The 27,830-nt window shown below is 30.9% G+C and overlaps 5 protein-coding genes across 5 annotated transcripts; 4 read left to right on the forward strand and 1 right to left on the reverse strand.

Annotated features, from left to right (window-relative positions):
• Positions 1–23: 23 nt before the first annotated feature.
• On the reverse strand, positions 24–5,309 carry LOC109600276 (zinc finger protein 271). Its single transcript, XM_049966360.1, has 9 exons — positions 5,147–5,309; positions 4,407–5,093; positions 4,254–4,355; positions 3,901–4,202; positions 3,468–3,850; positions 3,298–3,411; positions 963–1,227; positions 527–909; positions 24–475 (listed from the first exon to the last, which is right to left on the reverse strand). Exons 1-9 carry the CDS (start codon positions 5,291–5,293, stop codon positions 267–269), a joined length of 2,592 nt encoding a protein of 863 aa, XP_049822317.1. The 5' UTR covers positions 5,294–5,309; the 3' UTR covers positions 24–266.
• Positions 2,811–19,162, forward strand: LOC109600279 (E3 ubiquitin-protein ligase TRIM69-like). The gene is made up of 2 exons (XM_049966359.1): positions 2,811–2,995; positions 18,093–19,162. The coding sequence occupies exons 1-2, from the start codon at positions 2,969–2,971 to the stop codon at positions 18,792–18,794; spliced, it is 729 nt and encodes a 242-aa protein (XP_049822316.1). The 5' UTR covers positions 2,811–2,968; the 3' UTR covers positions 18,795–19,162.
• Positions 19,163–21,362: 2,200 nt separating this feature from the next.
• On the forward strand, positions 21,363–22,714 carry LOC126265344 (gustatory receptor for sugar taste 64a-like). The gene is given in 4 exon segments (XM_049966432.1): positions 21,363–21,450; positions 21,938–22,212; positions 22,401–22,420; positions 22,471–22,714. Coding segments are annotated over 4 exon segments (627 nt in total).
• Positions 22,715–24,075: 1,361 nt separating this feature from the next.
• LOC126265345 (gustatory receptor 5a for trehalose-like) lies at positions 24,076–25,168 on the forward strand. Its single transcript, XM_049966433.1, has 5 exons — positions 24,076–24,339; positions 24,390–24,515; positions 24,560–24,877; positions 24,932–25,021; positions 25,070–25,168. The coding sequence occupies exons 1-5, from the start codon at positions 24,076–24,078 to the stop codon at positions 25,166–25,168; spliced, it is 897 nt and encodes a 298-aa protein (XP_049822390.1).
• Positions 25,169–26,046: 878 nt separating this feature from the next.
• LOC109600280 (gustatory receptor for sugar taste 64f-like) lies at positions 26,047–27,091 on the forward strand. Its single transcript, XM_049966434.1, has 5 exons — positions 26,047–26,280; positions 26,331–26,456; positions 26,501–26,818; positions 26,868–26,957; positions 27,006–27,091. The coding sequence occupies exons 1-5, from the start codon at positions 26,047–26,049 to the stop codon at positions 27,075–27,077; spliced, it is 840 nt and encodes a 279-aa protein (XP_049822391.1). The 3' UTR covers positions 27,078–27,091.
• Positions 27,092–27,830: the final 739 nt, after the last annotated feature.

The following is a 27,830-nucleotide window of genomic DNA, read 5'->3' on the forward strand; positions in this document are numbered from 1 at the left end:
GAATATTTTAATAAATAACACAATTAGTGTATATATCAAATTATATTCGTAATATATTTATACAAATTTTGATCAACATAATTTGTGTAAAATTAATACATATTCTTTAGTCAGTCATTTAAAATTACAAATAATAAATACCATCTACTCATTTAAAAGTACTTCACAAACTCATCATATTACATAGTACTAAAATCCATACTTAATAACAGGATTTTGAATGATCATTCATCTCTAAAAATCTGTTTTTGTTTCAATTCTTTGTGTTATGCATTGGTTGATGTGGTAGTTACTTTAGCAACTTTATTGTGATACTTCTTTATATGATTTGATAATGGACCTGTTTGTGAGAATGCTTCATGACAATATTTACATTCATATGGTTTCTCTCCAGTATGTATTCTCATATGTACTTTCAAAGTCGAAGTCTGATAAAATCCTTTATTGCAGAACCCACAAATATGACTCCTATCACCTAAAAATTAACCAAATTTTTACCAATGCTTTTAAATCAGAAATGACATACCCAAATGTGTTTTAATGTGAATTTTCAAATCTTCACTCCTAGGAAACGTTTTTGGACAAAGTGTGCATGAATAAGGCTTCTCTCCTGTGTGTATTCTCATGTGCTTCTTTAATTGTGACGAACTTACACAACCTCTGTTGCATACTTTACAAACGTAGGGTTTTTCTCCAGTGTGACATCTACTGTGGACTGTTAACCTGGACGGGTCTGGAAAACCTTTTCCACATGTGTTACACACATACGGTCTTTCTCCTGTGTGTGTTCTTTTGTGTATATTTAAATTGCTGGGGGTTGTGAAGCCTTTTCCACAATATGGACAGATGTGGTCTTTCAGTCCAGTGTGAGTTTTCATGTGTATTGCCAAGGAACCCGAACCACATAGTCTGCAAGCCATTTATTCATTATTTTAATGTAAAACAATAAAATTATCATTTACTTTTTTCCACATAAATTACAGGTGTGTGTCTTAACGCCAGTGTGAATCTTCATGTGCACCCTAAAACTGGTGTATCGACAAAACGCCTTTCCGCAAGTTGGACAGACGAATGATTTCTCCCCCTTGTGCGCCCGGATGTGCTCCAAGAGTCGAAACGATTGGGCAAACGACTTTGAACATAATTTACAGGAAAATGGCCTTTCTCCTGTGTGTGTTCTTATGTGTCTTGTTAGATCATCAGACCTTGAAAAGCCCTTACCACATTCTGTGCACAAATGTCTCTTGGCACCTCCATGTGACTAAAATAATTTATATAATTAGAATGTATGAAATATTAAATGAAAACTTACCTTTACATGTCGGCAAAGTGTGCTTGCACTTGCAAAGACCATTTGACACACTTTACAAATGTGTCTCTTATCTTCAGACTTTTTGTGTGTTTTCTCATGAACCTGAAAACAGATATAAGCACTTCAGAAGTATTATTGATTAAAATTGTACCTGTAAATCAGATTCTTGAGTAAAACATTGGGTACATTTCTCACAGGGGAATATAGGTTGCTTAGTTTCATCTTCTTCCTCAACTTCTTTAGCAAAGCTGCACACTTTGATGTCTGCATTAAGAGTTGATGTGTCACTATCTGGTATTTCTGATAGAACAGGTTCAGGACAATCTTCATCGGCTAAAACCAGACAATTTTAAACTAATTAGACCAAACTTCCTGATCAATTTAACCTTCTGGAACATCCTGATCATATTGATACTCATCTTCATTCTTTTTGTATTCTATAACATCAACCATTTCAACCTTCTCAAACAATTTTACAGCAACATTTTGTTTCAGTTGGTAAATTTCACTTTTCACAAGTGCCTGATTTGGTGTTTTACTCTCAAGTGGCAGATCCTGCTCAACTTCATCAGAAATAAAGCTACTATCAAAGTCACAAGGACTACTATCCAGTATTTTTGGAGTCACACTCATCTCATTAGCAGTTTCAACTACTTCCACAGGTGTCACATTTCTTTCATTCTTTTCTATTGGAACTGTTTTAATGTATGATGAGTTGGCGTCTTGAACTCCAGACTGAGTCAAGTTAACTATAAGTGGTTGCGTCTCAGGTTGTATCATTTCCGCCCCCATTACAATCGGTTTTAACTGCCTAATGAAAATCTCCCTCAGTGTTTGATCAGACCGCTCACACAATTGCTTAAAGTAAAAGGCTCTGGTGATGTAGTGGACGCATTGCAAGCAAACTTGGCTCGGTAAACCGTCGTTTTCGAACACCTGCAAGTTAGCAAAGTCGTTTTATCGGCGTATTGCGAAGGCGTTAACCGAATACCTGTACAGAAGTGCAGGAGGTAAGCATTTCGTACAAGCGCACGGACTCCCCAACGGAGTCGTCTATGCTGAACACGGACTTCATGGTGGTGCTCTCCGAAAGGCACGTTCTACATATTTTTTCGAAATTCGTTTCGAACGTCATTTTAATTGTTTATATGTACATTGGAGGTTATGTGTGTGTTATGTCAATTGTATTCACACCGGCAACGCAGCTTTTATTAAATTTTTTACTTTTATCACATGAATATTCAAATGTGTTAATGAATACGTTAATCATGGGTCCATTATTTTCCATTTTAATTTGTCAATTCAAGTCTACAACAATTAATTTTAATTATTTGTAATTAAACAAATTATAACAAGAAAACTCTTATAGTAATCTTATGGGTTTAGTTAAAGAAAAAAATGTAATAATAATCTGTACATAATAATTCAGTGTTATTAATAAATAAATATTAAAGTGTGCTTTATTCATTTGTTTTTATACATTTTGTAACTACGGCAACAGTGCTTACGTTCAAATTATGTATTGCAAATTGGAAGTTAGTTTTCAATAGTTGCAAGCCTGTCATTATTAATACGCAAGTCAAAGGACGTCGGAGAAGTGGCAGGATTCAAACAACAAGAATTGTCTAACGAATTTCAACTAATTTCGTCATAAAGATGCCTCCGAAAGGATTTAAAAAAATGGTAAGTTAACTTAAAATTATATTTATTATATTTTTCATACAAATTCCTTTCAACATACTATGTATAATTCTGTCAGATATACTTCAGTCATTTCACATCACAAATGTAGCATGTTTTCTGTGGTACCAACAAAAATGTGTTATAGTTTCACCACACTCATTCAGAACTACAACTTAGATCATACACTTGATTTGTACTACTAGTTATAAGCTCGGGATATTTTATGTGTTACTAATTGGATGTTTTCATTTGACATTTTTTTAAATGAATAGACAGTGGTCCTGTTTGAGAAAATGTTTCACTACAATATTTACACTCATAGGGCTTTTCTCCAGTGTGTATTCGCATGTGTACTTTCAAAGTCGAGGCTTGATAAAACCCTTTATTGCACACCTCACAAATATGACTTCTGTCACCTAGAAAGTCAATCAAAATAATATTAATTAACACAATAAAAACTAATAACTGAAACCTGAATGCGTTTTAATGTGTATCTTCAAATCTTCACTTCTGGGGAATGATTTTGTACAGAGCTTGCACAAATATGGTTTTTCCCCCGTGTGTATCCTCAGGTGTTTTTTCAGTTGTGACGAGCTCACACAACCTCTGCCACAGGTGAGGCAAACGTAGGGCTTTTCCCCAGTGTGGCTTCGACTGTGCACTGTTAATCTCGATGGGTCAGGAAATCCTTTTCCACATGTGTCACACACGTAGGGCTTTTCTCCCGTGTGCGTCCTTATGTGTATATTTAAGTTGCTGGGGGTCGTAAAGCCTCTTTGACAGTACGGACAGACGTGGTCCCTCTGGCCAGTGTGGGTTTTCATGTGTATCGCCAGCGAACCTGAACCACACAATCTGGAAGATTTAACATTAACAAAAACTGGAGTAATAGGGCTATAACTTACTTTTTTCCGCACACACCACAAGTATGAGTTTTAATGCCTGAGTGGATTTTTGTGTGGGCCTTAAAACTGGTGTATCTGCAGAACGCCTTGCCGCAAGTGGGACACACAAAGGATTTCTCGCCCTTGTGGGCCCGCACGTGCTCCAGTAGTCGGAAAGACTGAGCGAATGACTTCGAACATAGTTGGCAGGCAAACGGTTTTTCCCCTGTGTGCGTCCTTATGTGCCTTGTCAAATCGTCGGATCTGGCGAAAGATTTGCTGCATTGTGGGCAATGGTGCCTTTTTGTCCCTGTATGGTGTGACTAATAAAAACTTTTTATTATATGTGACTTCAGTAATTCAATGTAACTTACTCTGACATGCCTGCAAAGTGTACTGGTACTTGAAAAACTCATCTGACACTCTTTACAAATGTGCCTCTTGATTTGAATCTGTCTGTGAGTTTTTGTGTGGGCCTAAAACCCGACATTTAAATAACAAACAGTGTTATTATTTTGAAATAAAACCTTCAAATCAGATTCACTAGGGAAACACTCAGCACACTCCTCACAAAGTAAACTAGGTTGAAGAAGGGACTCTTCTGCTTCAGTTTCTTTGGCAAAGCTGCACACTTTGATCTCGGCGTTAGCAACTGATAAATCATCTTCCGGTATTTGAGTAACATTATCAGCTAAAACAGTGTCATTTTCAACATATTCACTGAAATAATTTTCATCCTTGTACTCCAAAATATTATCAATAACTTCAATTTTATCAAACAACTTGACACCCACATCTTGATCCAATTGGAGAACTTCAGCCTTCACTAATGGTTGATCCTGATCAACTATTGCACTGAAGCTGTCAATAAACTCGTAGGTGTTGTGCACTTGTAGAGGAACATTTTCATCCTCAATATGATGTGTCCCATCTATTTGCACCAGCTCGAGGTTTGAACTATCTGGTTCTTGAGTGTTAGCATTGGCAAAGTCAACAGTCAGGGTGTCTACGTGTAATTGTACGTCAGATTGTGACATTTCAGCGCCCATTAATATCGGTTTCAGTTGCAAAAAAGACGCTTGTATGGGTCTTAGGAACAATTCCCTTAATGTGTTATCAGATTTCTCACACATTTGTTTAAAACAAAAAGCTCTGTTGAGTTCATTAACACATTGTAGACAAACTCGATGAGGTAACCCATCGTTTTCAAATACCTAAAAGTTGGACACATTTATTGGGTATTATTGTCTTGTTGAATTAACAATACTTGTACAGTGGTACAGGATGTCAGCATTTCATACAAACTCTTACAATCTCCATTTGAGTCGTCTGTGCTGAATACAGATCTCATATCTGTATTCTCTGAAAGGCAAGTTCTGCATATTTTTTCAAAATGTATCGTTTCAAAATTCATTTTGTGTTGTTTATGTACCCGGAGGTTATGTTTTTCCAGTTATGTCATAGGTCAATGAGTCAGAGGCATCTGTGCTGTAGTAGCGGCAAACCACAAAGTTTTCGGCGCCTATTTAGGGAGACTATGTCGCATTTATGCAATAAATATAAATATTAATAGGACTAGGATAGGTATTGATAAAGAAAGAATTACAATATATTATGTGTAATTAATATACATATTCATATAATTCTTAAACTTTATCAAGATATCTACAAATAATAGACTTGTTGTTAAGGTGATATCTTTTTATTAGTAGTGTATGGACGTTCAGAACTCTCTTGTATCGTAAAATAAAATTCAAACATTCAGAATGTGTCGTTTTAAATGTAATTTTATGTTGTTTAAAGACTCGGAAATTCTATTTTTCCAATTATGTTATTATTAACTAAACAGAGGCATCTGTGTAGTAATAGCGGTAATACATAAAACTTCCGTGCCTATTTACAGAAATTATGTAGCATTTTCTCCTTTGTTTCTCGCCCTATTTTCCTCGCCACTGAATATTTTTTAAAACTGTTAAACTTTTTATAATAATAATAATTAATAAAACTATATATATATTTAATATCTTTGTATTATTAATATGATATTCACGACACTTTTTTAAATTAAAACTATATATTTCAGTGATATTTTTATATTAGGAGTGTAAGAAAGCGCTGAGTCTTCGGTCGTAAAAGAAAATACAAATATTCAGAATGGGTCGTTTCAATTTAATTTTGTGTTGTTTAAATACTCAAAAATTCTGTTTTTCCAATTAAGTTATTGTTAACGAAACAGAGGCATCTGTGTAATAATAGCGGTAATACACAAAACTCCCGTGCCTATTTACAGAAACTATGTAGCATTTTTCCTCCGTTTCTCGCCCTATTTTCCACGACACTGAATATTTTCTTAAAACTATTAAACTTCATGATAATTAATAAAACTATATATTTCAGTGATATCTTTATATTATTAATATAATTATATTTACGTCAGTTTTTTAAATTAAAACTATATATTTCAGTGATATTTTTATATTAGTAGTGTAAGAAAGTGCCGAGTCTTTTGTAATAAAAGAAAATACAAATATTCAGAATGTGTCGTTTCAAAAGTAATTTTGGGTAGTTTAAATATACAGAAATTCTGTTTTTTAAATTATTATTGGTTGACGAAACAGAGACATCTGTGTAACAATAGCGGTAATACACAAAACTTCCGTGCCTATTTATAGACTGTAGCATTTTTACAAAGATACAAAGATAGGTAGTTTAAATTTGGGGCGGATTAGAAAGCGTTCCATAATGAATAAATTTTTTTTTAAGTTTCTCCTGAACAAAATACACCTCCCAAATTCAAATTTCAAAACTTGTTTTTTTTTTCTTAAACCTTGGTCCGGTTGTGAGTATTTTTTAAAACTAAGATTTACATAATAAAAATTAATTAATTATATTTCAATGATTCCTCATAAAATTCAGGACTCTAAATTAAAAAAATACAGATTATTTGATTTATGCGCTACATTATTTTTTTGTGTATTTAAAATAATATTTTTAAAGTTATTCTACTTTAGCAAACTGTAGTAAAATCAATTCATATGTGACTATGGCTCCAGCAATCTGAAATAAATATTTAAGAATAACAACAGTAGTAGAATAATCCCTTATACAACCTTCAAAATTAGTGAACGTGTTACTGTAAAGAAATTCTGTCCCGAAAGTGCAATCTCCCAAGTAGTTATATGGAACACAAACCGTTCAATCTAAAATTAATGGATAATATTTATTATTAACGTTCTTTTCTTAATTATACCTCTGAGTTATAAATGGTGGACGAACATCCACTTAAAGTGGACAAGATTTCTTTGTATCTGTCGTACACATTTCCGCCAAAGATGCAGATGCATATAATCCTCAACAATAAAAGCCAAAAAGAAATATAAAAGTAAACCTTTTGAAGAGCATATTCCACTGAACGAAGACTAGAGAAAATTTGTAGCAGTACAAAATATAAATTTGTAGAAAATGAGACAACAATAAAGGGTGAAATTTTAGCATTTACCATTTCACTTAAATTACAAACCCTTATATAGTCTTCTCTCACTTTTTTCCATACCAAAATATCGTTTACCTTCAATTATTTTGTTTCACTAAGTATTTATTTTAAATTATTAATATATTTACCTTTGTTATTCTGAGATTATCCACTCTCTTTGAGATTAATTTTAATTTATAGGATAAAGCCACGCTTACTAACATAATGAATACGTCCAAGTACGTCCACACAAAGGTGCTAACAAAACCGGTCAACTAAAAACGACTTTTGCAAAATATTTAACAATTTTAAATAATTTACCTGGAAATAAAGTCCGAACCAAATGTTGTAGGGTAAAACTAGGAAAACATGGGAAAAAGAATTGACGGCGAAATGATGATGTAAAGCTTCTCCGACAGTTGAATGTATATCAAACGACGATTTAAGATTAAAGGCAATAACCAAAATGTGTTCCACTATAATTTAACTCGTATTAGTTCATTAAATTTGTTTTATTGTGATTTTACCTGCTGCTATTGATAAAATTGTAATGGAGATGGTCTTGAGGCGCTTCCTCAAGTTCATGTCACTAAAATCATAGTCCTTCATGGTGTTCTCCAACAAGTGCCACTCATTTACAAAATCCGACCACTGGTTGGATAGCTTCAGAAATAAAATCATGCTGATTAAACATGAAGAGCCAAAAACTAAGGAACCTTAAAATTATTTATTTAATAAATGTTCACTTTGATAAATTTGTGCTCATACTTAGTTCATAAATGGTGAAAGTTACCTTAACCATCTTAAACAGTTCTGTGAGAACATAAATTAGGGTTCCCATTATTACCACAAAATGATACAAAATCCTCCAAGATTTCCAGTTAAACGACCCTGGAAATAAGCTGAAATATTGGGCCAGTGAAATCGGAAATTTCATGGCATTGCTAAAATTGTTATCAGTTCTTGTTTCCATGTTTTCTGTAAATTTTCTAACGACTAAACCATTCCTTGATATCCTTAATTATAACTTAAAGATCATTTTTTTAAAATTTAGTTCCCATGTTTATGTTTTAAGTTTGTTTTGTGATGGAAACTCATTTTTAATAGTTGTTTTGTTTAATGTTTAATACTATATTGATTAAAAAGAACAAATATGTTTAGTAACTGGTAAATTAGTACCAATCACAACAATCGTATAGTATGTAATTTCTGTACAAAGACTCTAATGTGTGTTATCAATATGCTATTTACAATAATGACTGTAAATAAAATTACGATACATTTTAAATATTTATTTTATTTATTTATACATGTCAATCTTTTTACTTTACATCAAACTGATACTTATTGAATAAAGTGTTTCTAAAATGGGTGATCACAATTTTGGGGTCAGGAAGAACATGTCCAACTATTAATTATTGATTGAAAGTTTCTCCTGAAGAAAATACAGTCCCTCAAATTTAAATTTCAAAATTGTCTTCATATTTCCTTAACTAAAATACAATTCAGAGTAATAAACTTTTATAATAATGATACAGTAGCATAAATTCTTGGGGAATCTCTTCTTTTTGTCGTCCTATTTTCTACCCCACTGAATAATTTTTAAAACTATTAAGCTTTTCATACATTTTACACAATTAGAATAAAAAAGGTATTTTTAATCAATTTTGATTATTACAGCCATTTTAAAGAGTTTTAATGTTTGTATAAAGTTAAAGTGATTTTTAACCCTACTGGACTAAACGTTAAAGAAATATGAAGAAACATAACTTAAATTTGAGGACCTGTGTTTTTTTCAAGACGAAAATCTTATTTATATTTTCTTCACTACTGTGGATGAGCTCCATCTGCTCCCCAATTTCTTTAGAAACTCTTTTTATAATCAACATAATGTTTTATCTTACTCAACTTGAGTAAACTGAATTAAAACCAGTTCGTACGTGACTATGGCTCCAGCAATCTGAAACATTTAAAATACGTGACAAGAAATAAAATCAACTTAACACAACCTTCAAAATTAAGGCCCGGGTCACCGTAAAGAAGTGTCGTCCCGAAATTGCTATTTCCCAAGATTCGATATGTAACAGAAAGCGTTTAATCTAAAAAAATTATTGTTGTACTTTTGATTGGCACATTTTCTTAATTGCATACCTCTGTGTTATAAATATTGGACGAACATTCGTTTAAAATGGGCAACAATTCTTTGTATCTGTCGAAGACGTTGCCACCGAAGATGCACACGCACACAATCCTCAATATTAAAAGACCAAAAGATATATAAAGGTAAATCCTTTCTAGAGTATATTCCATAGTTCTGAGACTGGAGAACAGTTGTACTAGCACGAAATATAAATTTGTAGAAAATGAGATGATAATAAAGGGTGCAATTTTGTCATTTACCATTTCACTTAGTTTACAAACTCTGATGTAGTCTTCTCTTACTCTCTTCCAGATCAAAATATTGCTTACCTTTGAGATTCTGAGCTTATCTACTTTCTTGGAGATTAGTTTCAATTTGTAGGACAAAGCCACACTTACTAACATAATGAACACATCCAAGTAGGTCCACAAGAAGGTGCTAACCAGATTAGTCAACTGAAAATGAATTTTTCAAAATGTTTACCAATTTTTACTAAACTAAATTACCTGGAAATAAAATCCGATGCCAATGTTATAGGGCAAAATTCGGAAAACATGTGAATAAGAAGTAATAGCAAAATAATGGTGTAATGCTTCTCCAATATTTGAATGTATATCAAACGACGTTTTAAGATTAAAAGTAATGATCAAAACGTGCTCCACTATAAATAAACACACATGAATTCATTAATTGTGCACCGTTGTGGTCTTACCTGCCGCCAATGATAGAATCGTAATCGAGATGACTTTAAGGTGCTTCCTCAAGTTCATGTCACTATAATCGTAGTCCTTCATGATGTGTTCTAACACGTGCCATTCTTTTACAAAGTCCGACCAGTCCTTAGACAATTTGTGAAATAGAATCAATCCGACCGTACATGAAGACTGAAACACCAAAGAATCTAATGAATCTAACAAATGAATGTTCATTACTTTTGAACATCGTACTTAATTCGAATATGTTGAAGGTAACCTTAATCATCTTGGCGAGTTCCGCGTATATATAAAACAGACTCCCTGTTATTATTACTGAAGGATACAAAATCCTCCAAGATTTCCAGCTAAACTTTAAATAAACGTCGGTGGGTTTGGAGACACCGGTTATCGGAAACAGGGTGAAATATTGCGACAAATGTAGAGGAAACATCATTGCGTTGTGAAAATTATTGTCAGGCGATAACGCCTTTGTTTTCATGTTTTCCATAAATTTTTCAGACCCTCACTGGTTAAAGTATTATTATTTTTCAATACTTTGTTACCTTGTTTGTGTTTTTAGTGTGTGGTGTGGTGAAAACACATTTTTATCACTTGTTTTCTTTAATTTTTAATACTATATTGATTAAAAAACATAAATATGCTTGGTAGTAAATTAGCACCAATCACAACAATCGTAAATGTAATTTCACCCTCACAAAGACTACTCTAATGTATGTTATCAGTGAGCCATTCATAACTTGATGGCTTTGTTAAATAAAAGTGCGGTACATTTTGATCAATTTTTTACTTACTTCTTCTAAACATTACTTAAAACGTTCAGTGAAGTATTATAAGTTTTATGCTCATTGACAAATTTACATAATATGTTGATGTAGGAGTTTTTATAAAACACTCTTCCCCTGATAATTTTAGAATTGAACACAATATTGACTATATTTTGGTATAAAGTTGACATTTGCCAAATTACCCAATCCCATACAGGCACTTTCAACTATTTTCTTAAAAATGGAAATGGTGTTCTTGTGATAAATCATTTAAAAAGGTATTTTTATTCCTTATTTAATTCTATTAAATTTTTTCTGAGTTTATTATTAAAAAATTATATATACCTTCAAAAATATGTATTTAGAGATTAATATTTTTACAACATAAAGTTTGTTGTGAATTGTTGGTGGTTCTTAAAGTAGTTATCAGTGTGGGAGGAACTTTTTACAACACTACGTTATGATTATTTTATAATTTGTAAAAGAGAAAATTCAATATTTTACTTTTAAATATGTGATCTTGAAAATATCAAATTTTCCAAAAATGTATAAAACTTTTCTAAGTAATAAACGAAAACACTTAAAACATTGTTCGAGTTCAGATATAAAATGATACTAAATATATTTAAAAAATCACTGAAAATATTTTTTGCAGTATCCGAACCGAATTATGCCTTAAAACGTTAAATGGAACTTAATATTTAAAAATTTTGAAAAATAAATTTTCCAAAAATATATAAAAATTTTCTAAATAATTAAAGAAAACATCGAAAATATTTGTTCCTGTCCTCAAATCTTATTCTGACCTAAAACATTGTTTGAAAACATTATACCTTCAATTTTGAAAAATACACTTTTCAAAAATCTATCAAAATTTACTGAAAATTTATAGTTTTTAAAAATTGATTATCATTTGTTAAATAACTAACTTAAGAAAACTCCGAAAATATTTTTTATAATCCCCGAATTGAATTGTAATCTAAATTATTACATTGGAATATTATATTTTAAATTTTGAATATGACATTTTTCAAAAATCTATCTCAGAATTTACTAAAAATTTAAAGAAAACGCCGAAATTATTTGTTCTACTTCTTAAATCGGATTCAGATCAAAAATATTACATTGGACCATTATATTCTTAATTTCAAAAAATACATTTTTCAAAAATCTATCAAAATATATTAAAAATTTAAAGAAAACACCGAAAATATTTATTACAGTCCTTAAATTGGGTTTAGGCCTAAAATGTTACATTGAAACATTTTCTCAATTTTGAAAAATATATTATTTAAAAACTGAAAATTTATTAATATTAAATAAGTAAAGAAAACTCCGGAAACTCAGAATTCACTGAAAATATTTGTTCTAGATCTTAAATTGGATTCAGACCAAAAATATTAATATATTAATGTTAAAATATTTTTAATTTCAAAAAATACATTTTTCAGAAATGTTTTAAATTTTGAATTTCTCCAATCTACCAAAATTTACCAGAAATTTAAAAAAAATATTTATTTTACTCCTTACGTTGGATTTAGACCTAAAATGTTATATTGGAACATTATATTCTCAATTTTGAAAAATTTTTGAAAAATATTATCCAAAAATTTATTAAAATTTACTAAAAATTTAAAGAAAACACAGAAATTGTTTGTTCTAGATTTACTAAAAATTAAAGAAAACCGAAAATATTTATTTCAGACTTTAAATTCATATTTTAAATTGTGAAAATATCATATATTTTTCAAAAATATGTCAAAATTTACTACAAAATTTAAAGAAACACCGAAAATATTTATTTCCGTTCTTAAATTAGAGTTAGGCCTAAAATGTTGGAATATAATTTTCTCAATTTTCAAAAATATAATATCCAAAAATTTATTAAATTTCCAAAAAACTAAACAAAATATTGAAAACATATGTTTAAGTCATCAGATTGATTTTAGACCTAAAACAACAGTAGAACATCGTATATTCAATTTTGAAAAATATTTTTTCCCAAAATCTGTCAAAATGTACTAATTAACTAAAGAAAGCAACTAAAACATTTTTTCTAATTATTTAATCGAAATCAGATCTAATATTAATCACTTTAGAAATTCAAATTTTTATTGTGAAAAATTATTTTCCAAAAATTATCAAAGTTTACTGACTGAATTTTTTTTAGTTACTAAATTTTGAAAATTGATGAATAAACTGAAGCAGTCCTTGAATAGAATTCCGGCCTAAGCATCATTACATTGGAACATTATATTTTTAATTTTGAAAAATATATTTTCCTAAAATCTAAAAAACACAGAAAACATTCAAAGAGTCTTCTTCATATTATATGCTACATTATTTTTCTAATTAATTGCCTTGAGTAGTAAATTGTAATAAAACCAATTCATATGTGACGATCGCTCCAGCAATCTAAAACATTTAAAATTCATAAAACAAAATAACATTCAACTTGGCCCAACCTTTAAAATTAATGTACGAGTCACTGTAAAAAAATTCCGTCCCGAAATGGCGATCTCCCAAGAATTAATATTGAACAAAAACCTTTCAATCTAAAAAAAAAAATTGTTAAAATTTATTTTATGTATATTTCTCAATTAATACCTCTGTGTTATAAATATTGGAGGGACAGGCGTTTAACACCGGGAACATTTCTTTGTATCTGTCGAATACATTCCCTCCAAAGATGCAAACGCATATAATCCTCAATATTAGAAGGCCAAAAGAAATATAAAAATAAATCCTCTCAAGTCTATTGTCCATGGTTCTGAGACTGGAGAAGAGTTGCACCAGCACAAAATACAAGTTTGCAGAAAACGAGACAATAATGATGTATGAAAGCTTCTCATTTACTAAGGCATTTAATTCACAAACTCTCACATAATCTTCTCTTACGTTTTTCCACAAGGTAACATCGTTTATCTAAAAAATGTCATGTTATACCACCAGGTGTTTATAATTGTGTGAAATGTTTACCTTTAATGTTCTTAGTTTATTTACTCGCCTTGAGATGAGCTTCAACTTAAATGACAAAGCCACACTTACTAACATAATGAAGACATCCAGATATGTCCACATGAAGGTGCTAACTAAATTAATCACCTAAAAATGACTTACTTGTACTATATTAAACAAATTTTAATAATATACCTCAAAAAAAACTCCTGTCCAAATGTTGTAGGGTAAAATTAGGAAAATCGTTGAATAATTATAAACATAATAGAGACGGAATGACTCACTAACACTTTGGTGTATACTAAACGCTTTTTTCAAATGGATGTAAGTTAGAAGAAAATGTTCCACTAGAATTAAACACACGTAAAGTCCATCATTTTGAATAATTGTTGCTGTTATTTTACCTGCTGCCAATGTTAAAATTGTAATCAAAATAATTTTAATGTGTTTTCTCAAATTCATATCAGTCAGGTCGTAATGCTTCATGATGCTTTCTAACAAGTGCCACTCCTTCACAAAGTCCGGCCATTCCTTGGACAGCTTAAGAAACAGTATCAGGCCAGCTAAACTCGTCGTTTGAAAGACGAAGGAAGCTACAAACAAATATTTTTCAGTAATTGTCTAATTGTTGAATTGAAACCAGTACTTAATTCGGTAATATTGAAATCAACGTTGATCATCCTCATAAGTTGTGCATATACATGAACCAAACTTCCCATAATTGCCACGCAAGGATACAAAATCCTCCACGACATCCACTTAAACTCCAGCCTGTTGTGATCCAAACTTGAAACCCCACTTAACGGAAACAAACTGAAGTACTGCGACAAAAGCAAAGGGAACAACATGGCGTGGTGGAAACTGTTGTCCAACAATAACTTTTTCTTTGACATGTTTCCAGTGGAACTAAACTATTAATAAAACTTAAATATCACGTAAGCTGGACTTGGAAAAATACCCTGCACCCGTGTTTACGTTTTTTGGTTTAATTCCATTTTTACTACCATATTGATTAAAAGGGATAATTATGTTTACGTATCAATCACAACGATCGTAATCGAAATTCCACTGAACATACAAATGGTGGGATAATGTATTTTTTCATATTCTGTTTAACAGTAATTCGTAGGCATTAAAATGGTGGTGGACTTATTTTAATAAATAATCTATATTTATTCAATTATATAGTCAATTAGTCGCAGTGCCAGATTTACACAACATGCCCATGCTGCAATTTTCATCAAATTGATGCTTATACAATCAGTTTCTAGCTATAATATATATCTGTAAAAGAACCCCTAAATAGTTTTAACATTTATATAATAGAGAATAATTAAGATAAAAAAAATAGTAATAGAATATCTTCATCATCAACATCCAGCTATTGTGACAGGAACATGTACCAAAGCAGTTCTTCTTCCATACATACATACATACATGATTCCATCCATATTTCTCATCTGTCACGAACCCTATTCTCTCTTCCACCGAAAAAAAGAATATTCTACTATTGAGGAAAAGGCCAATTTTGATGAATATGGATCCATCCCAACCTTGATGATGATGTGTCTAATAGCTTAAATCTCTTGAAGGTCTTCTAGATCGATAATGACTCCTCCCTATTTCTTATAACTGTTCAGACTTCTCTTGGCTGATATTTGCCACCCTTGAACTTCCCTTTTGTGGTTTAATATTTATAGAACCCATTCATGATTTATAGGTTAGTGTAAGACTTTTGAAATTAAATATTAATCGATTAATACATAGTCAAAATATTTTTGGTGCAATTAATTAATATCATTCTACATATTAAAGTTCAGTAATGTCCAAATGTACACAACATATCAACATTAGTTCTTCATCAAATTGACACTTAATATTTATAAACTGTATCATAATATTCAAAATTTCTTCAAAATTAGTAGTTTCTCGAAGGTTAATTGGTACAAGTTTCCTTAACATCGAAACAAATTATTAGATTAGATTATCAATAAATTCTTTTTCTCTACTTTAGCCTGTAGTAGGTCTGAAATACTCACAAGTGGATTTAAACGGCGACAAATTAATCTAGATAAGTATCCCCAAATGTTTCAATTGGGTTTATATCCGGAAAAAGTGGTGACCACTTCATTCTTTCAATTCCACCTTCTTCAAGAATGTCCCTGACCTCTTAGATTCGATGTGGATCATTGTCGAATTATTAGATGTATGTAAATTCATTCAGCTATTGTGACAGGAATATGGAACACTTCTTCCATACTTGATTCCACCCCAAAATTTGACACTTCCATTCTCATATCGAATCAGTTCACTAACAATATCAAGTCGTTGCTGTGCACTTCTTTTTTCCAGAAGTCATCTCTCACCAACCCTATCCCCCCTTCGACCAAAAAAGGAATATTCCACCATTGAGAAAAAGCCAATTTTGATAAAAATTGGTTTATTCCAACCTTGTTGATATGTATCTAATAAACTAGGTCTCTTAAAGGTCTCCTAGATCTATTTCTCAGTGTTTAGACTATGTACCTCCCTTGACTGATATTTTCCACCCTAGAACGTCCTCTTTGAGGTCTTGTTTTTATAGAACCCATTCATCATTTATAGGGTAGTGTAAGACTTTTAGTATTAATCGATTAATACCAATTAATTAAAATCAATTCTACAGACCAAAATGCCTATGATATTCTTCTGGAACGTCATGTCTCAAAGTCTCAGAGAAATTAAAACGTCACATTTGGAGTAACTATTTATTAACTTATTTTAACATACATATAGACCTAATGTTCAGTCAATTAATACCAATACCATCCAAAATATTCTTGATCCAATAAATTAAAATCAATTCTACGTATTAAAGCCCAACAATATCCAGATTTACACAACATACCAACGTTACAGTCCTCATCAAACCGACACTTAATTATTAAACTATTGTATGTGTTATTCAAAATCATTTCAAAATCATTAAAGTCGCTGGAATATTCACTGCTACAATTATCCCTAAAATTGCAACAAATCAAATCCGAAAACTCATTAATATTAATCTGCATCTGGTTTTTGAACGTGTACTCCTGAGATTGTATAACGTCATCAGCCGAAATGCTGGTGATGTTCTTCCGGAACATCACATTTTCAAACTCCGTCAAACACGGACACGACCACAAATTCGGATGGACGCTCATCGTCTCAAAAAGTACATCATCCAATATATAATTGTCTATATTCACCAAATAATTAAAAGAAACACTGAAAAACTCAACCTTTTTCAACCCGTGAAACGAGTGGGATGCCAAAACTTTCAGACGATTGAACGACAAGTCGAACTCGAGTATTTTGACGGTATGATTGAAAATATCGTCTGATATGTATTCGATTTGGTTGAAGCTGAAGTCGATTTTCTCCAGTCTGGGGAACTGGTGAAACGCCTTCCTGTTGATGAACCGAATGTTGTTGTGGTGAACGTACAGGGCGATCAGGCTTTCCACCGTGTCTCCTCCAAACCAGTTCGGGTCGAAGTGGCTTAACTGGTTCTTGTCCAGGAACAATCTCTTGAGGTTCCTCCCTTGGAACGCCTCAGTTTCGATTATGGCTATGTCGTTGGCGGCCAAGTATAAGTATTCGAGTGGTAAACCGTTGAAGATGCCGTGTGGGATGATTTTGAAGTTTTGCCCCCCCAGCCAGATCCTCTTCAGCTTCGGCAGTCCTTCGAAGCAACCCTTTTCGATTTCTTCTATGGACCTGGGGGTGCCAATTATGTCCCTTACGTCAACGCTATCGTTAACCATGTCCTTAGTTATAATTTTTATGTCTGGTTCCAAAAGTAAGTGTTTGCCTCCGGACGGAATGGGCTTACACGTGTTTGGCCTGACTCCAGCACACTCGTACATCTTTATACCACCGTATTGCAAACCACCGCAAGTAAATGTTATTAATAACTGCCACAGAACAAACACAGACAGCATTTTATCGACCAACAATCACGTATTGAATCACATAACGCACCAGATAAACATAAACATGAGAATTAACCGTCGGATATGAATAAAAGATGTGTACATAATTGGAAACACAATGTTTCCAATCAGACTAATGCATTGCGTAACACCTACAGGTTTTATTTCATTGTTGTCGAATAGAATTAACCGATTTGTTGTTTGTTTCAGAACAAGCTGGACGTGGCTTTGATGTCGGACTTCGAATGTCCGGTGTGCCTCGAGTTGATGCGCCCCCCGATACACATGTGCGTGAACGGCCACAACTTCTGCGAGGACTGCTTCAGCAAAATATCAGTGTGTGCGCTGTGCAAGAAGGGCAAGAGCCAAGGAAGAAACTACACGCTGGAGAACATGTTCGAGAAGATCACCTTTCCTTGCAAGTACGAGTGCAGTTTCAGCGCCAAGGGACAGCTTATCGGGGTGCACGAGGATAGCTGCACGTATTACAGGGCGATTTGCCCTTTTCCGAATTGCAATTGGTCGGGGAACAAGAAGGAGTTCGAGAAGCACATGGTGAAGAAGTCTCACAAGCTGTGGTCGTGCCCGGACTTCTTGTTGAGGGCTGCCTGCACCAAATCGAAGGATATGTTGGCGGTAGCCAAGTTGTGCGACACGTACTTCGTGTTCATCATGAAGCTCACCAAGAATTGTTTGCATTTGGCGCTGTACGAGATGTACAACCCCAGGAGCACCTACAAATACAAGATTAGTTTAGAAAAGGGACACAGGGTTGCGGTGAAGTTTAATGGCACGTGTGGCTTCTTCAGGAAGTGCAAGTCTGATTGGCGCAGCAAAATTAGGTTCAACAAGGCCATCGAATTCATAGGAAAAGGTTACAAATTTGAATTGTCGGTTACTGAGGACGATTAAAATGCACGTTTTAATTAGACGCCATTAAATAAGTTGTTTAAATTGCCCACTGAACCGTAGATTTGGAGCATCAAAATTATAGATACGTCGTAAATAAAATGGTAAATGAGATTTTGTCCTTTTGAAGTCAAATTTAATTCTTTACCCAATAAATTTTAAAAAATGGTAATCACGGAAGTTTAAAATGTTAAAGGGAAATATTTTTATTCAAAATTTTATTTGGTTCGTTGGAACATAATGTTTCAAAGCTGCGGTTTACTGTCGATACAATTTAGATATATATGTGTTCCTTTAATTTTATATATTTTATAAACAGAATGTGTCTTAAGTTGATATTAAATTTAGAATAAATTTTTATTTTTGTTTGAGTTATTGTTTAAGTTTGTTTATTTTATTTTCGTGTTGAATAAATTATTTTTGTTTACATTATTTTTTTATTTGAAACCATAAAAATAACAATGGAAACTATGTTTTTGTCCTTAAGAAGACAAAAAGCTCACAGTTACTTCAAATAATTTTAGATGTTTTATAAATATATGCAAAAAATATTTTATACAAATTATTTTTAAACAAAATAAAATTAAAAAAAAATATTTAGTTTTAATTAACAAAAAAATAATTTTAAAGTAAAAAAATAAAATATCTAACTTAAATTAAAAAATAAATAATTTATTTAATAATTAAAAAATTAAATAAATTTAAATTTTAAAAAATATTTAACATAATTTAAATTTTATAAAATATTTAATTTAAAATTAAAAAATAAAATTTCATTTAAATTTTAAAATAATAATTAATTTATTTTATAATAAAAAATTTTAAAAAATATATGTATAAAATATTTAATTTAAATAAAAAAATAAAATATTTAATTTAAAATTAAAAAACTAATAAATTATTTAATTCATAATTAAAATTAAAATATTTATATTTAAATTTAAAATTAAAAGAATTATATTTAATGTAATTTAATTTAAAATAAAATAAACATTTAATGTAAAATTAAGAAAATAAAATATTTCATTTAAAATTAAAAAATAATTAAATATTTAATCTTAAAGTAAAAAATAAAATATTTAACTTGAATTGAATGAAAATGAAAAATTAACAATTAAAAAATAATAAATTTAAATTTTAAAAAATATTTAACTTAATTTAAATTTAAAAAAAATATAATATTTAATTTAAATTTTAAAAAATTTATAAATTTTAATTTAAATTAATATATTTAATATATATATATATATATATATATATATATATATATATATATATACATATATATATATATTAAAAAATAAATTTGAATTTTAAAAAATAATAATAATAATTCAAAATTAAAATAATTACAATATTTATTGTGATTAAATTTAAAACAATATAAATATTTCATTTAAAATTAAAAAATAATAAAATATTTTATTTAAATTAAAAAATATTTAATTTTAAAGTCAAAAATTAAAATATTTAACTTAATTTAAAAAAAAATAAATAATTTATTTAATAATTATTAAAAAAATATAAAATATTTACTTTAAAAATAAAAATATAATAAAATATGTAATTTAAAATTAAAAAATAAAATATTTCATTTATATTTTAAAATAATAAATAGTTTATTTTATAATAAAAAAATAAAATATTTAATTTAAGTTTTAAAATATATTACATATAACATATTTAATTTAAATTAAAATATTTAATTCAAAATTAATTTAAATTAAAAAATATTTAATTTTAAAGTGAAAAAATAAAATATTTAATATAAATTTTAATTCGTAATTAAAAATTAAAAAATATATAAAATATATTTAATTCAAAATTAAAAGAATTATAAAATTTAATGTAATTTAATTTAAAACAAAATAAACATTTAATTTAAAATTAAAAAATAAAATATTTCATTTAAATTTAGAAAATATTTAAATTTAAATTAAAAAAAAATAATTATTTAATAATTAAAAAATATATAACATTTAATTTAAATTAAAATATTTTATTTAAATTAAAATATTTAACTTAAATTAATTTAGATAAGAAATTTTAAAATAAGAAATAATAAAATATTTAATTTAATATAACTTATTAATATTAAGTAAAAAAATAAAATATTTGATTTAAATTAATGTAAATTTCTAAATTAATATTAATTTTTGAATAAATTATTATTTTTTATATGTTATTGTTTAGTTCTGTTCCAATCTGTTATTTTCATGTTTTCAATAAATTATTTTTTTACAGCAACCAACCAAACATTAAATATTCAGCTGGCGTAATAACTGGCCAATTACAATGTACTTTTTACTAAATTGTTAATAGGCACACAGAGAATATTGATTTGTGATTAATCTTTATGATACTATTACGTTTGTTTAAGTAACGTTATAGTTTTGCCAGATCTTAATTTATAACCTTGCATAGGTACACATCGAGTAGAACAACAACAAAATTATGTGTGTAGTCATGAAAAAGCTTAACGAAGCAAAGTTTACAGAGCCAGTCGTAAAAGTTAATCAAAAACCAGGAAGCAATATATAAAATGTTTGAAAACTTATACAAATTTAAATAATGGAAGTCAAAACAACCAACGAATGTCTTCGATTTATAATCATCTTAGGCCAGTGCTTTTTCATTTTTCCAATATCCGGAATTTCAAGTAATGATCCGGAAAAATTTAAGTTTACTTGGAGGTCGAAGAGGGCAGTTGCATCCTTCGCTTTCTTGATGGTTTCTTTGTTAAACGTCTGCTTTTTTTTGTATAAAATAGCACATTTAAGTTTTGCCTTTAAACTTTTTGGTGAGTTAATTATTTACGAGTAATAAATTGAAGTTTATCCTAATGAATTTCAGCCGTATTTATATATTTTTTAAGTTGCATTATAGCTGTGATATGTTTCATTAAGCTTGCCATGGTTTGGCCTAAGCTTATGAAAGCTTGGACTCAAATCGATTTCAGCATGGCTGACTACGAGTTCCCTAAGAATTTAAAGATGAAATTCATCGTAATTACTTCCACTTTATTACTTGGGGCAGTTGGTATGTTACAGTTTATTCCCATAGATAGTTTAAAACTTTTGTGGTGTCCTTTTTAGTGGAACATGGATTGTTTATTTGTACAATTACCTATTATTCACCCCATTCAGGATTTGTCAATAATTTAAATAATTTCTGTCGTGCCATATTTGAGCATGTGTTCCTGGTAATTCCTTACAACATTCCAACTGCCATAGTATGGCTGGTAATAAATTGACAACACAAAGTTTTCATTTAAATTAAATTCAACTTGCTTCAGTGCTTCAATTTCACCAACACCCTCATATGGAACTACTTGGACCTCTTCATTATAATCATAAGCATCTGCATTTCGATCAGATTCCAACAAATCATAGCCAAAATTAAATTCATGATACAGCAAAAAGTAACGTGTAAATAAACCCAATTAATAACAACAAGTTTAATCAGCTGTTTTAGAACAAATGCGTAGTTAATTGGAAAATAATTCGTAATGATTATCACAGATTAAATATTTTGTGCAAAAATATCGATAGAACTTTTGGCAACATGGTTTTCCTTTCGTTCTCCAATAACCTGTTCGTAATTCTTCAGCAACTTTTACAAACTATGCTGTAGGTACTTTTTTTGATTCTGTACCCAAATTCTTAACAGTACATTTTAGGTCATCGCAATTTAAAAAGACTTTAGAACTGGTCTACTTTGCATATTCCTTTGGGTTCCTGATTTGTCGTACCTGCAGCGTACTGATGTTTGCTGCCACAGTCGACAGTGATGCCAAAGAGACTTCCGACATTTTACACAACATACCCAACGATATTTACAACACAGAAGTAAATAGTTTAAAAATACCAAATCACCCCCAAAGTACCAAAGGTTCAATTTCAGATTCAGAGGCTTATTACTGAAGTAACATGTGATCCACCCTGTCTAACGGGAAAACACCTATTTGTGATAAGAAGATCGTTGCTTTTGAAGGTACACAATTAAATTGTGAATTTATTTCAGCTGAACTGTTACATTTCAGATCGCCGGTGCTATAATGACCTACGAATTGATTTTTGTTCAATTTAACTTAATTGTAAGATAGACACCATGCCCATAATAGATGTAGCTTTCAGTAATAAAAATAAACAACTTAACAGTGTTTATTTTTGGTAAAACATCATTTAATCAATATTTCACTCCACAGCTATGTCTGGAAGACCACACTTCAAGTCTTTGCATAAAAACGTCGCATATATTATTTTTGCAGCTCAAGTTTTCGGTTACTTTCCAGTTTCTTATATTTTCAGTTCAGTTGGGTCGTTGAGATTTACAGTCTGGTCTTGGAGGGTTCTCTATTGTACCTTGACGTTTTTTGGGGGACTTTTTGTTTCAGTAATCCAGGTTCAAAAGGTGTTTGACAAGGGCATAAATATATTCGAGGCAGATACTTTATTATATAGATTGTTTGGTTGCACCATAAGCATTATATTCTTCAAATTGGCCATGGAGTGGCCAGACTTTATGAAAGAGTGGCACAAGGTTGATGTGTACATGAAAAACGAATCCAAATTGCACCTCCATAGATTTTTAATAATATTCTCCCTTTACTCACTGGGTAAGTTATAACTTAAAATCACTGACGTAGTTAATAGTTCACTTTTCAGTTCTACATTCACTACATCTAATAATTGATTTAAATGTAGCTGTATCTTGTGTAGGTAATACATTTGAAGCTATCACCTATTATGTGAAACATGGACATTCGTATGTATTTCAAGAGTTCAATTTTGACGTCTCCTTCGGATTACTACTAAAGGTAACATTTAACATTTTTAGAATAATATTTATGTATGACCTAGTAAATAAAAGAGCGTTCGATGAATATTTTCTTTAGTTTGTGTGGGAAAAGAAACAATTTACTGATTAAATCAATACCCATCAGTGCATCAGAATATTTTACAAAATGATTCTACCTCAAAAAAGATTGACAATTACTGTTCAAAGGTGCCTTAAAGTTCCACTAATCCTGGTCCAAATTTTTGGGTTCTTCCCCGTGTCAGGCGTTAGTCTGGAACCAAAAGATATTAAGCTCAATTGTCTCTCTTGGAGATTCGCCTACTCCATCTTGACGTTTTGTGTTTGTTGCTTTGTGGTGACGGTGCAGGGCTTAAATATATCAAAGTACGGTTTTAATAATTTCCACAACGGACTATTATTTCGTATTATCGGAACCGTTAGTTGTTTACTCTTTATTATCCTTGCCAAACGATGGAAGTGCTTAATGGAAGAGTGGTCGTGTATTGAGAGGCAAATGAAGAACTGCAGATGGATTATACACTTACAAAAAGATACGAAAAGGCTTTTGATCATCTCCACAATTTTCGCCACCCTCGAGCATATTTTAGCAAAGATCCTCGGCCTGATTAGTGTCATGGAGTGTGACGGTTTTGAATATATCAACCTAGCTTCGTTCTTTAAGTATTTGCCTCAGTCGAGTGCCTTCAACATCTTCAGACGTGGCATTCTATCAGACATTATTAATTTGGTAAAACACCTATAAAACATTAAAAATAAACCCCACGTATTTATTTTTAGATAGTTGACACTCAATTGACCTTCTCCTGGACTTTCGTCCACGTGTTCCTGATCATCATGTGCAAGGCAATGACTAACGTGCTTAAACAAGTTACAGAAAAGATCAAGAACGCAGCAAAAGCTGAAGTAAGTTGGGTAAAAGTAAAATTACCATCTAATAACTGACTCAGATTGAAGCTGAACACGTTTGGAGGACTCTGAGAGAAGACTATAATCGAGTTAGCAGGCTATGCAGAGTTATGAACAATAAACTGGACTTGCTGGTGCTGTTTTCGTTCTCCACAAATTTAATTTTTATACTGTTACAATTGTTCAACAGTTTGAGGCCGATGAAGAATAATTTAGAAAGAGTTTACTTCTATTATTCATTTGCTTTTGTTATCCTCAGGGCTGTTTTTGTGTGTCTTTATGGTGCAGAAATTTATGAGGAAGGGAGGAGACCTTTGGAGGTACTCAATAAGGTCTCAGATAAGATATACAACCAGGAAGTGAGTTCAGTTTGACCGTTTTAGAAAGGTATTTTGTGACTAAACGTATTTCAGATTGAAAGGTTGATTCTACAGATTGGAACAACTGATATTGCTTTAACTGGCAGAAGTTTTTTCATTGTCACCAAAAGTTTAATCTTAAAGGTGGATGTTATTTTGTTCTTTTATTTTTAATACAATTGTCTGTTACAGATCGCTGGGGCCATCGTATCTTATGAATTGGTTTTAATCCAATTTAATGAGGATTTCCTCAAAAACATTTCAGATAAAAGTGTAGTCTGTTCTACATAATTACAAACGTAATTGTAGTGTATCATTAAACAAACATTCAAATTACTAGTTTTTTATTTATTTTTACAATTTTAAAAAATAATTTGACCTTAATATTGATATTGATCTGTCTGAAATATTAACATTAACATGCTAAGTAGTTTAAAATATGTTCCAGCTTAGTTATAACTTAAAATTACTGACATTGTTAATGACACATTTTTCAGTTCTACATTCACTAAATTTGATAATCGATGTAAATGTTGATGTATTTTGTTTAAGTAATAGTTTAGAGCCATCAACCCTTATGTAAAACATGGACATTTGTATGCATTTCAAAAGTTCAATTTTGACGTCTCATCCAGATCATTACTAAAGGTAACATTTAATACACTTTACCATAATATTTTTGTATGACACAGTAAATAAAAGAGCGTTCGATGAATATTTTCTTTAGTTTGTATGGGAATAGAAACAATTTACCAAATTAAATCAATACCCAACAGTGCAACAGAATATTTTACAAAATGATTCGTAACAGTGTAGTGTTGAAAGCTTTTAAAAATACAACCAGACCTCAAAAAAGATTCATAATTACTGTTCAAAGATGTCTTAAAGTTCCACTAATCCTGGCCCAAATTTTTGGGTTCTTCCCCGTGTCAGGCGTTACTCTGGAACCAAAAGATCTTAAACTCAAATATCTCTCTTGGAGATTCGCTTACTCCATCTTAACCTTTTGTATTTGTTGCTTTGTGACGACGATTCAGGGCCTAAATACGTCACAGTCTCACAACGGACTTTTATTTCGTATTATCGGAGCTATTAGTTGTTTGCTCTTCATTAACCTTGCCAAAAGATGGAGGTGTTTAATGGAAAAGTGGTCCTGCGTTGAGAGACAAATGAAGACCTGCAAATGGATAATACATTTACAAAACGACACAAATAGGGTTTTGATCATCTTTATGACAATTGCCATCCTCGAACACATTTTAGCAAAGATCGTAGGCCTGGTTAATGTCATGGAATGTGACGGTTTCGAGTACATTAACCTAGCTTCGTTCTTTAAGTATTTGCCTCAGTCCAGTGCCTTCAAGATCTCCAAAGGTGGCATTTTGTCAGACATTATTAATTTGGTAAAACATCTAAAAAATATCAAGATTAATGCCAATGTATTTGTTTTTAGACAGTTGACACTCAATTGACCTTTTCCTGGACTTTCATCCACGTATTTCTGATCATCATGTGCAAGGCAATGACCAACGTGCTCAAACATGTTACAGAGAAGATAAAGAACGCAGCAAAAGCTGAAGTAAGTTGGGTAAAAGTACAATTATTATCTAATAACTGATTCAGATTGAAGCTGTGCACGTTTGGAGGGCTCTGAGAGAAGATTATAACCGAGTTAGCAAGCTGTGTAGAGTTATGAACAATAAACTGGACTTGCTGGTGCTGTTTTCATTCTCCACTAATCTAATTTTTATACTCCTACAGTTGTTCAACAGCTTGAGGCCCATCAAGAATAATTTAGAAAGGGCTTACTTTTATTTTTCATTTGCCTTTGTCATTCTTAGAACATTTTTTGTATGTCTTTATGGTGCTGAAATTCATGAGGAAGGGAGGAAACCTTTGGAGGTACTCAATAAGGTCTCAGATAAGATATACAACCAGGAAGTAAGTGCAGTTTGAACGTTTTTGAAAGATATTTTAAAATTGTTTTCAGATTGAAAGGTTGATTCTTCAGATTGGATCAACTGATATTGCTTTAACTGGGAGAAGTTTTTTCATTGTCACCAAAAGTTTAATCCTAAAGGTGGATGGCATTTTGTTAAGTTGTTCTTAATATAACTGTCTGTTACAGATAGCTGGAGCCATCGTATCTTATGAGCTGGTTTTAATTCAATTTAATGGAGACTTCCTCAAAAATATTTAAGATAAAAGTGTAACATGTAGTGTGTAATTAAATAAACATTCGAATGAGCAGTTTTTTATTTATTTTAACAATTTGTAAAAAAGTTTAAATGATTTGACCTTAACATTGATATTGATCGAAGGAAAGATTTAATCCATTAATAATACTAGTCAGCAAATACTGAATTTAAATGGTCTAGAAAAATTAACTACAACAACAATTGATGTTTTTGAGCTGCTAATGGATTTAATCTTGATACAAACTGATCGATTACTGTTCACTTAAATTATTAAGCACCTACTCAACAAACAAATATTGAATGCGCCCAATTATTATACTATTTAAGGAACAATTTATATGTTGGAAAACAATTTATGTACGTGATACTATCGCACTTGATAATCCAAAATGGACTATATTGCTGCGAGGTCTTTAAAAGTCAAAGTTAGGAAGATCAAGAAGGATAATATTTGTAAGGGATTAGGGCCATTCACCACTTTTTTGCAGTGTGTTGGAATTCTACCCTTGTATAACATCAAGGATGTGGATAAAATGAAATTTGTATTGAAGAGCTGGAGGACCCTTTTCTCCTTAGTTTGGATATTGGCATTCGTTGTTACAACATTGATTTTTATTGCTGTGGGATTTCAGGTTTCTTACAACCTGCAATTTCTAGGTACGTACATTGATTTTATTAACAACAACATGAATAAACATTAACTGTGTGCAGTTGTGGAGTTCTTCTACATACAAGGTCTCGTGTCGGTGATCCTC

This window comes from Aethina tumida, chromosome 4 (assembly GCF_024364675.1).
Source record: "Aethina tumida isolate Nest 87 chromosome 4, icAetTumi1.1, whole genome shotgun sequence".
Lineage (NCBI taxonomy): Eukaryota > Metazoa > Arthropoda > Insecta > Coleoptera > Nitidulidae > Aethina > Aethina tumida.

Excerpts from the sequence above, each read along its gene's own strand:
- LOC109600276 (XM_049966360.1), bottom strand. The coding sequence starts at position 5,293 with ATGAATTTTGAAACGATACATTTTGAAAAAATATGCAGAACTTGCCTT. Across the intron at positions 5,094-5,146 it reads CATCCTGTACCACTGTACAA|GTATTTGAAAACGATGGGTT; the intron begins GTATTGTTAATT and ends TCCAACTTTTAG. Across the intron at positions 4,356-4,406 it reads CTAGTGAATCTGATTTGAAG|GCCCACACAAAAACTCACAG; the intron begins GTTTTATTTCAA and ends GTCGGGTTTTAG.
- LOC126265345 (XM_049966433.1), top strand. The coding sequence starts at position 24,076 with ATGGAAGAGTGGTCGTGTATTGAGAGGCAAATGAAGAACTGCAGATGG. Across the intron at positions 24,516-24,559 it reads AGAACGCAGCAAAAGCTGAA|ATTGAAGCTGAACACGTTTG; the intron begins GTAAGTTGGGTA and ends TAACTGACTCAG. Across the intron at positions 25,022-25,069 it reads CCAAAAGTTTAATCTTAAAG|ATCGCTGGGGCCATCGTATC; the intron begins GTGGATGTTATT and ends TGTCTGTTACAG.
- LOC109600279 (XM_049966359.1), top strand. The coding sequence starts at position 2,969 with ATGCCTCCGAAAGGATTTAAAAAAATG. Across the intron at positions 2,996-18,092 it reads CGAAAGGATTTAAAAAAATG|AACAAGCTGGACGTGGCTTT; the intron begins GTAAGTTAACTT and ends TGTTTGTTTCAG.
- LOC109600280 (XM_049966434.1), top strand. The coding sequence starts at position 26,047 with ATGAAGACCTGCAAATGGATAATACATTTACAAAACGACACAAATAGG. Across the intron at positions 26,457-26,500 it reads AGAACGCAGCAAAAGCTGAA|ATTGAAGCTGTGCACGTTTG; the intron begins GTAAGTTGGGTA and ends TAACTGATTCAG. Across the intron at positions 26,958-27,005 it reads CCAAAAGTTTAATCCTAAAG|ATAGCTGGAGCCATCGTATC; the intron begins GTGGATGGCATT and ends TGTCTGTTACAG.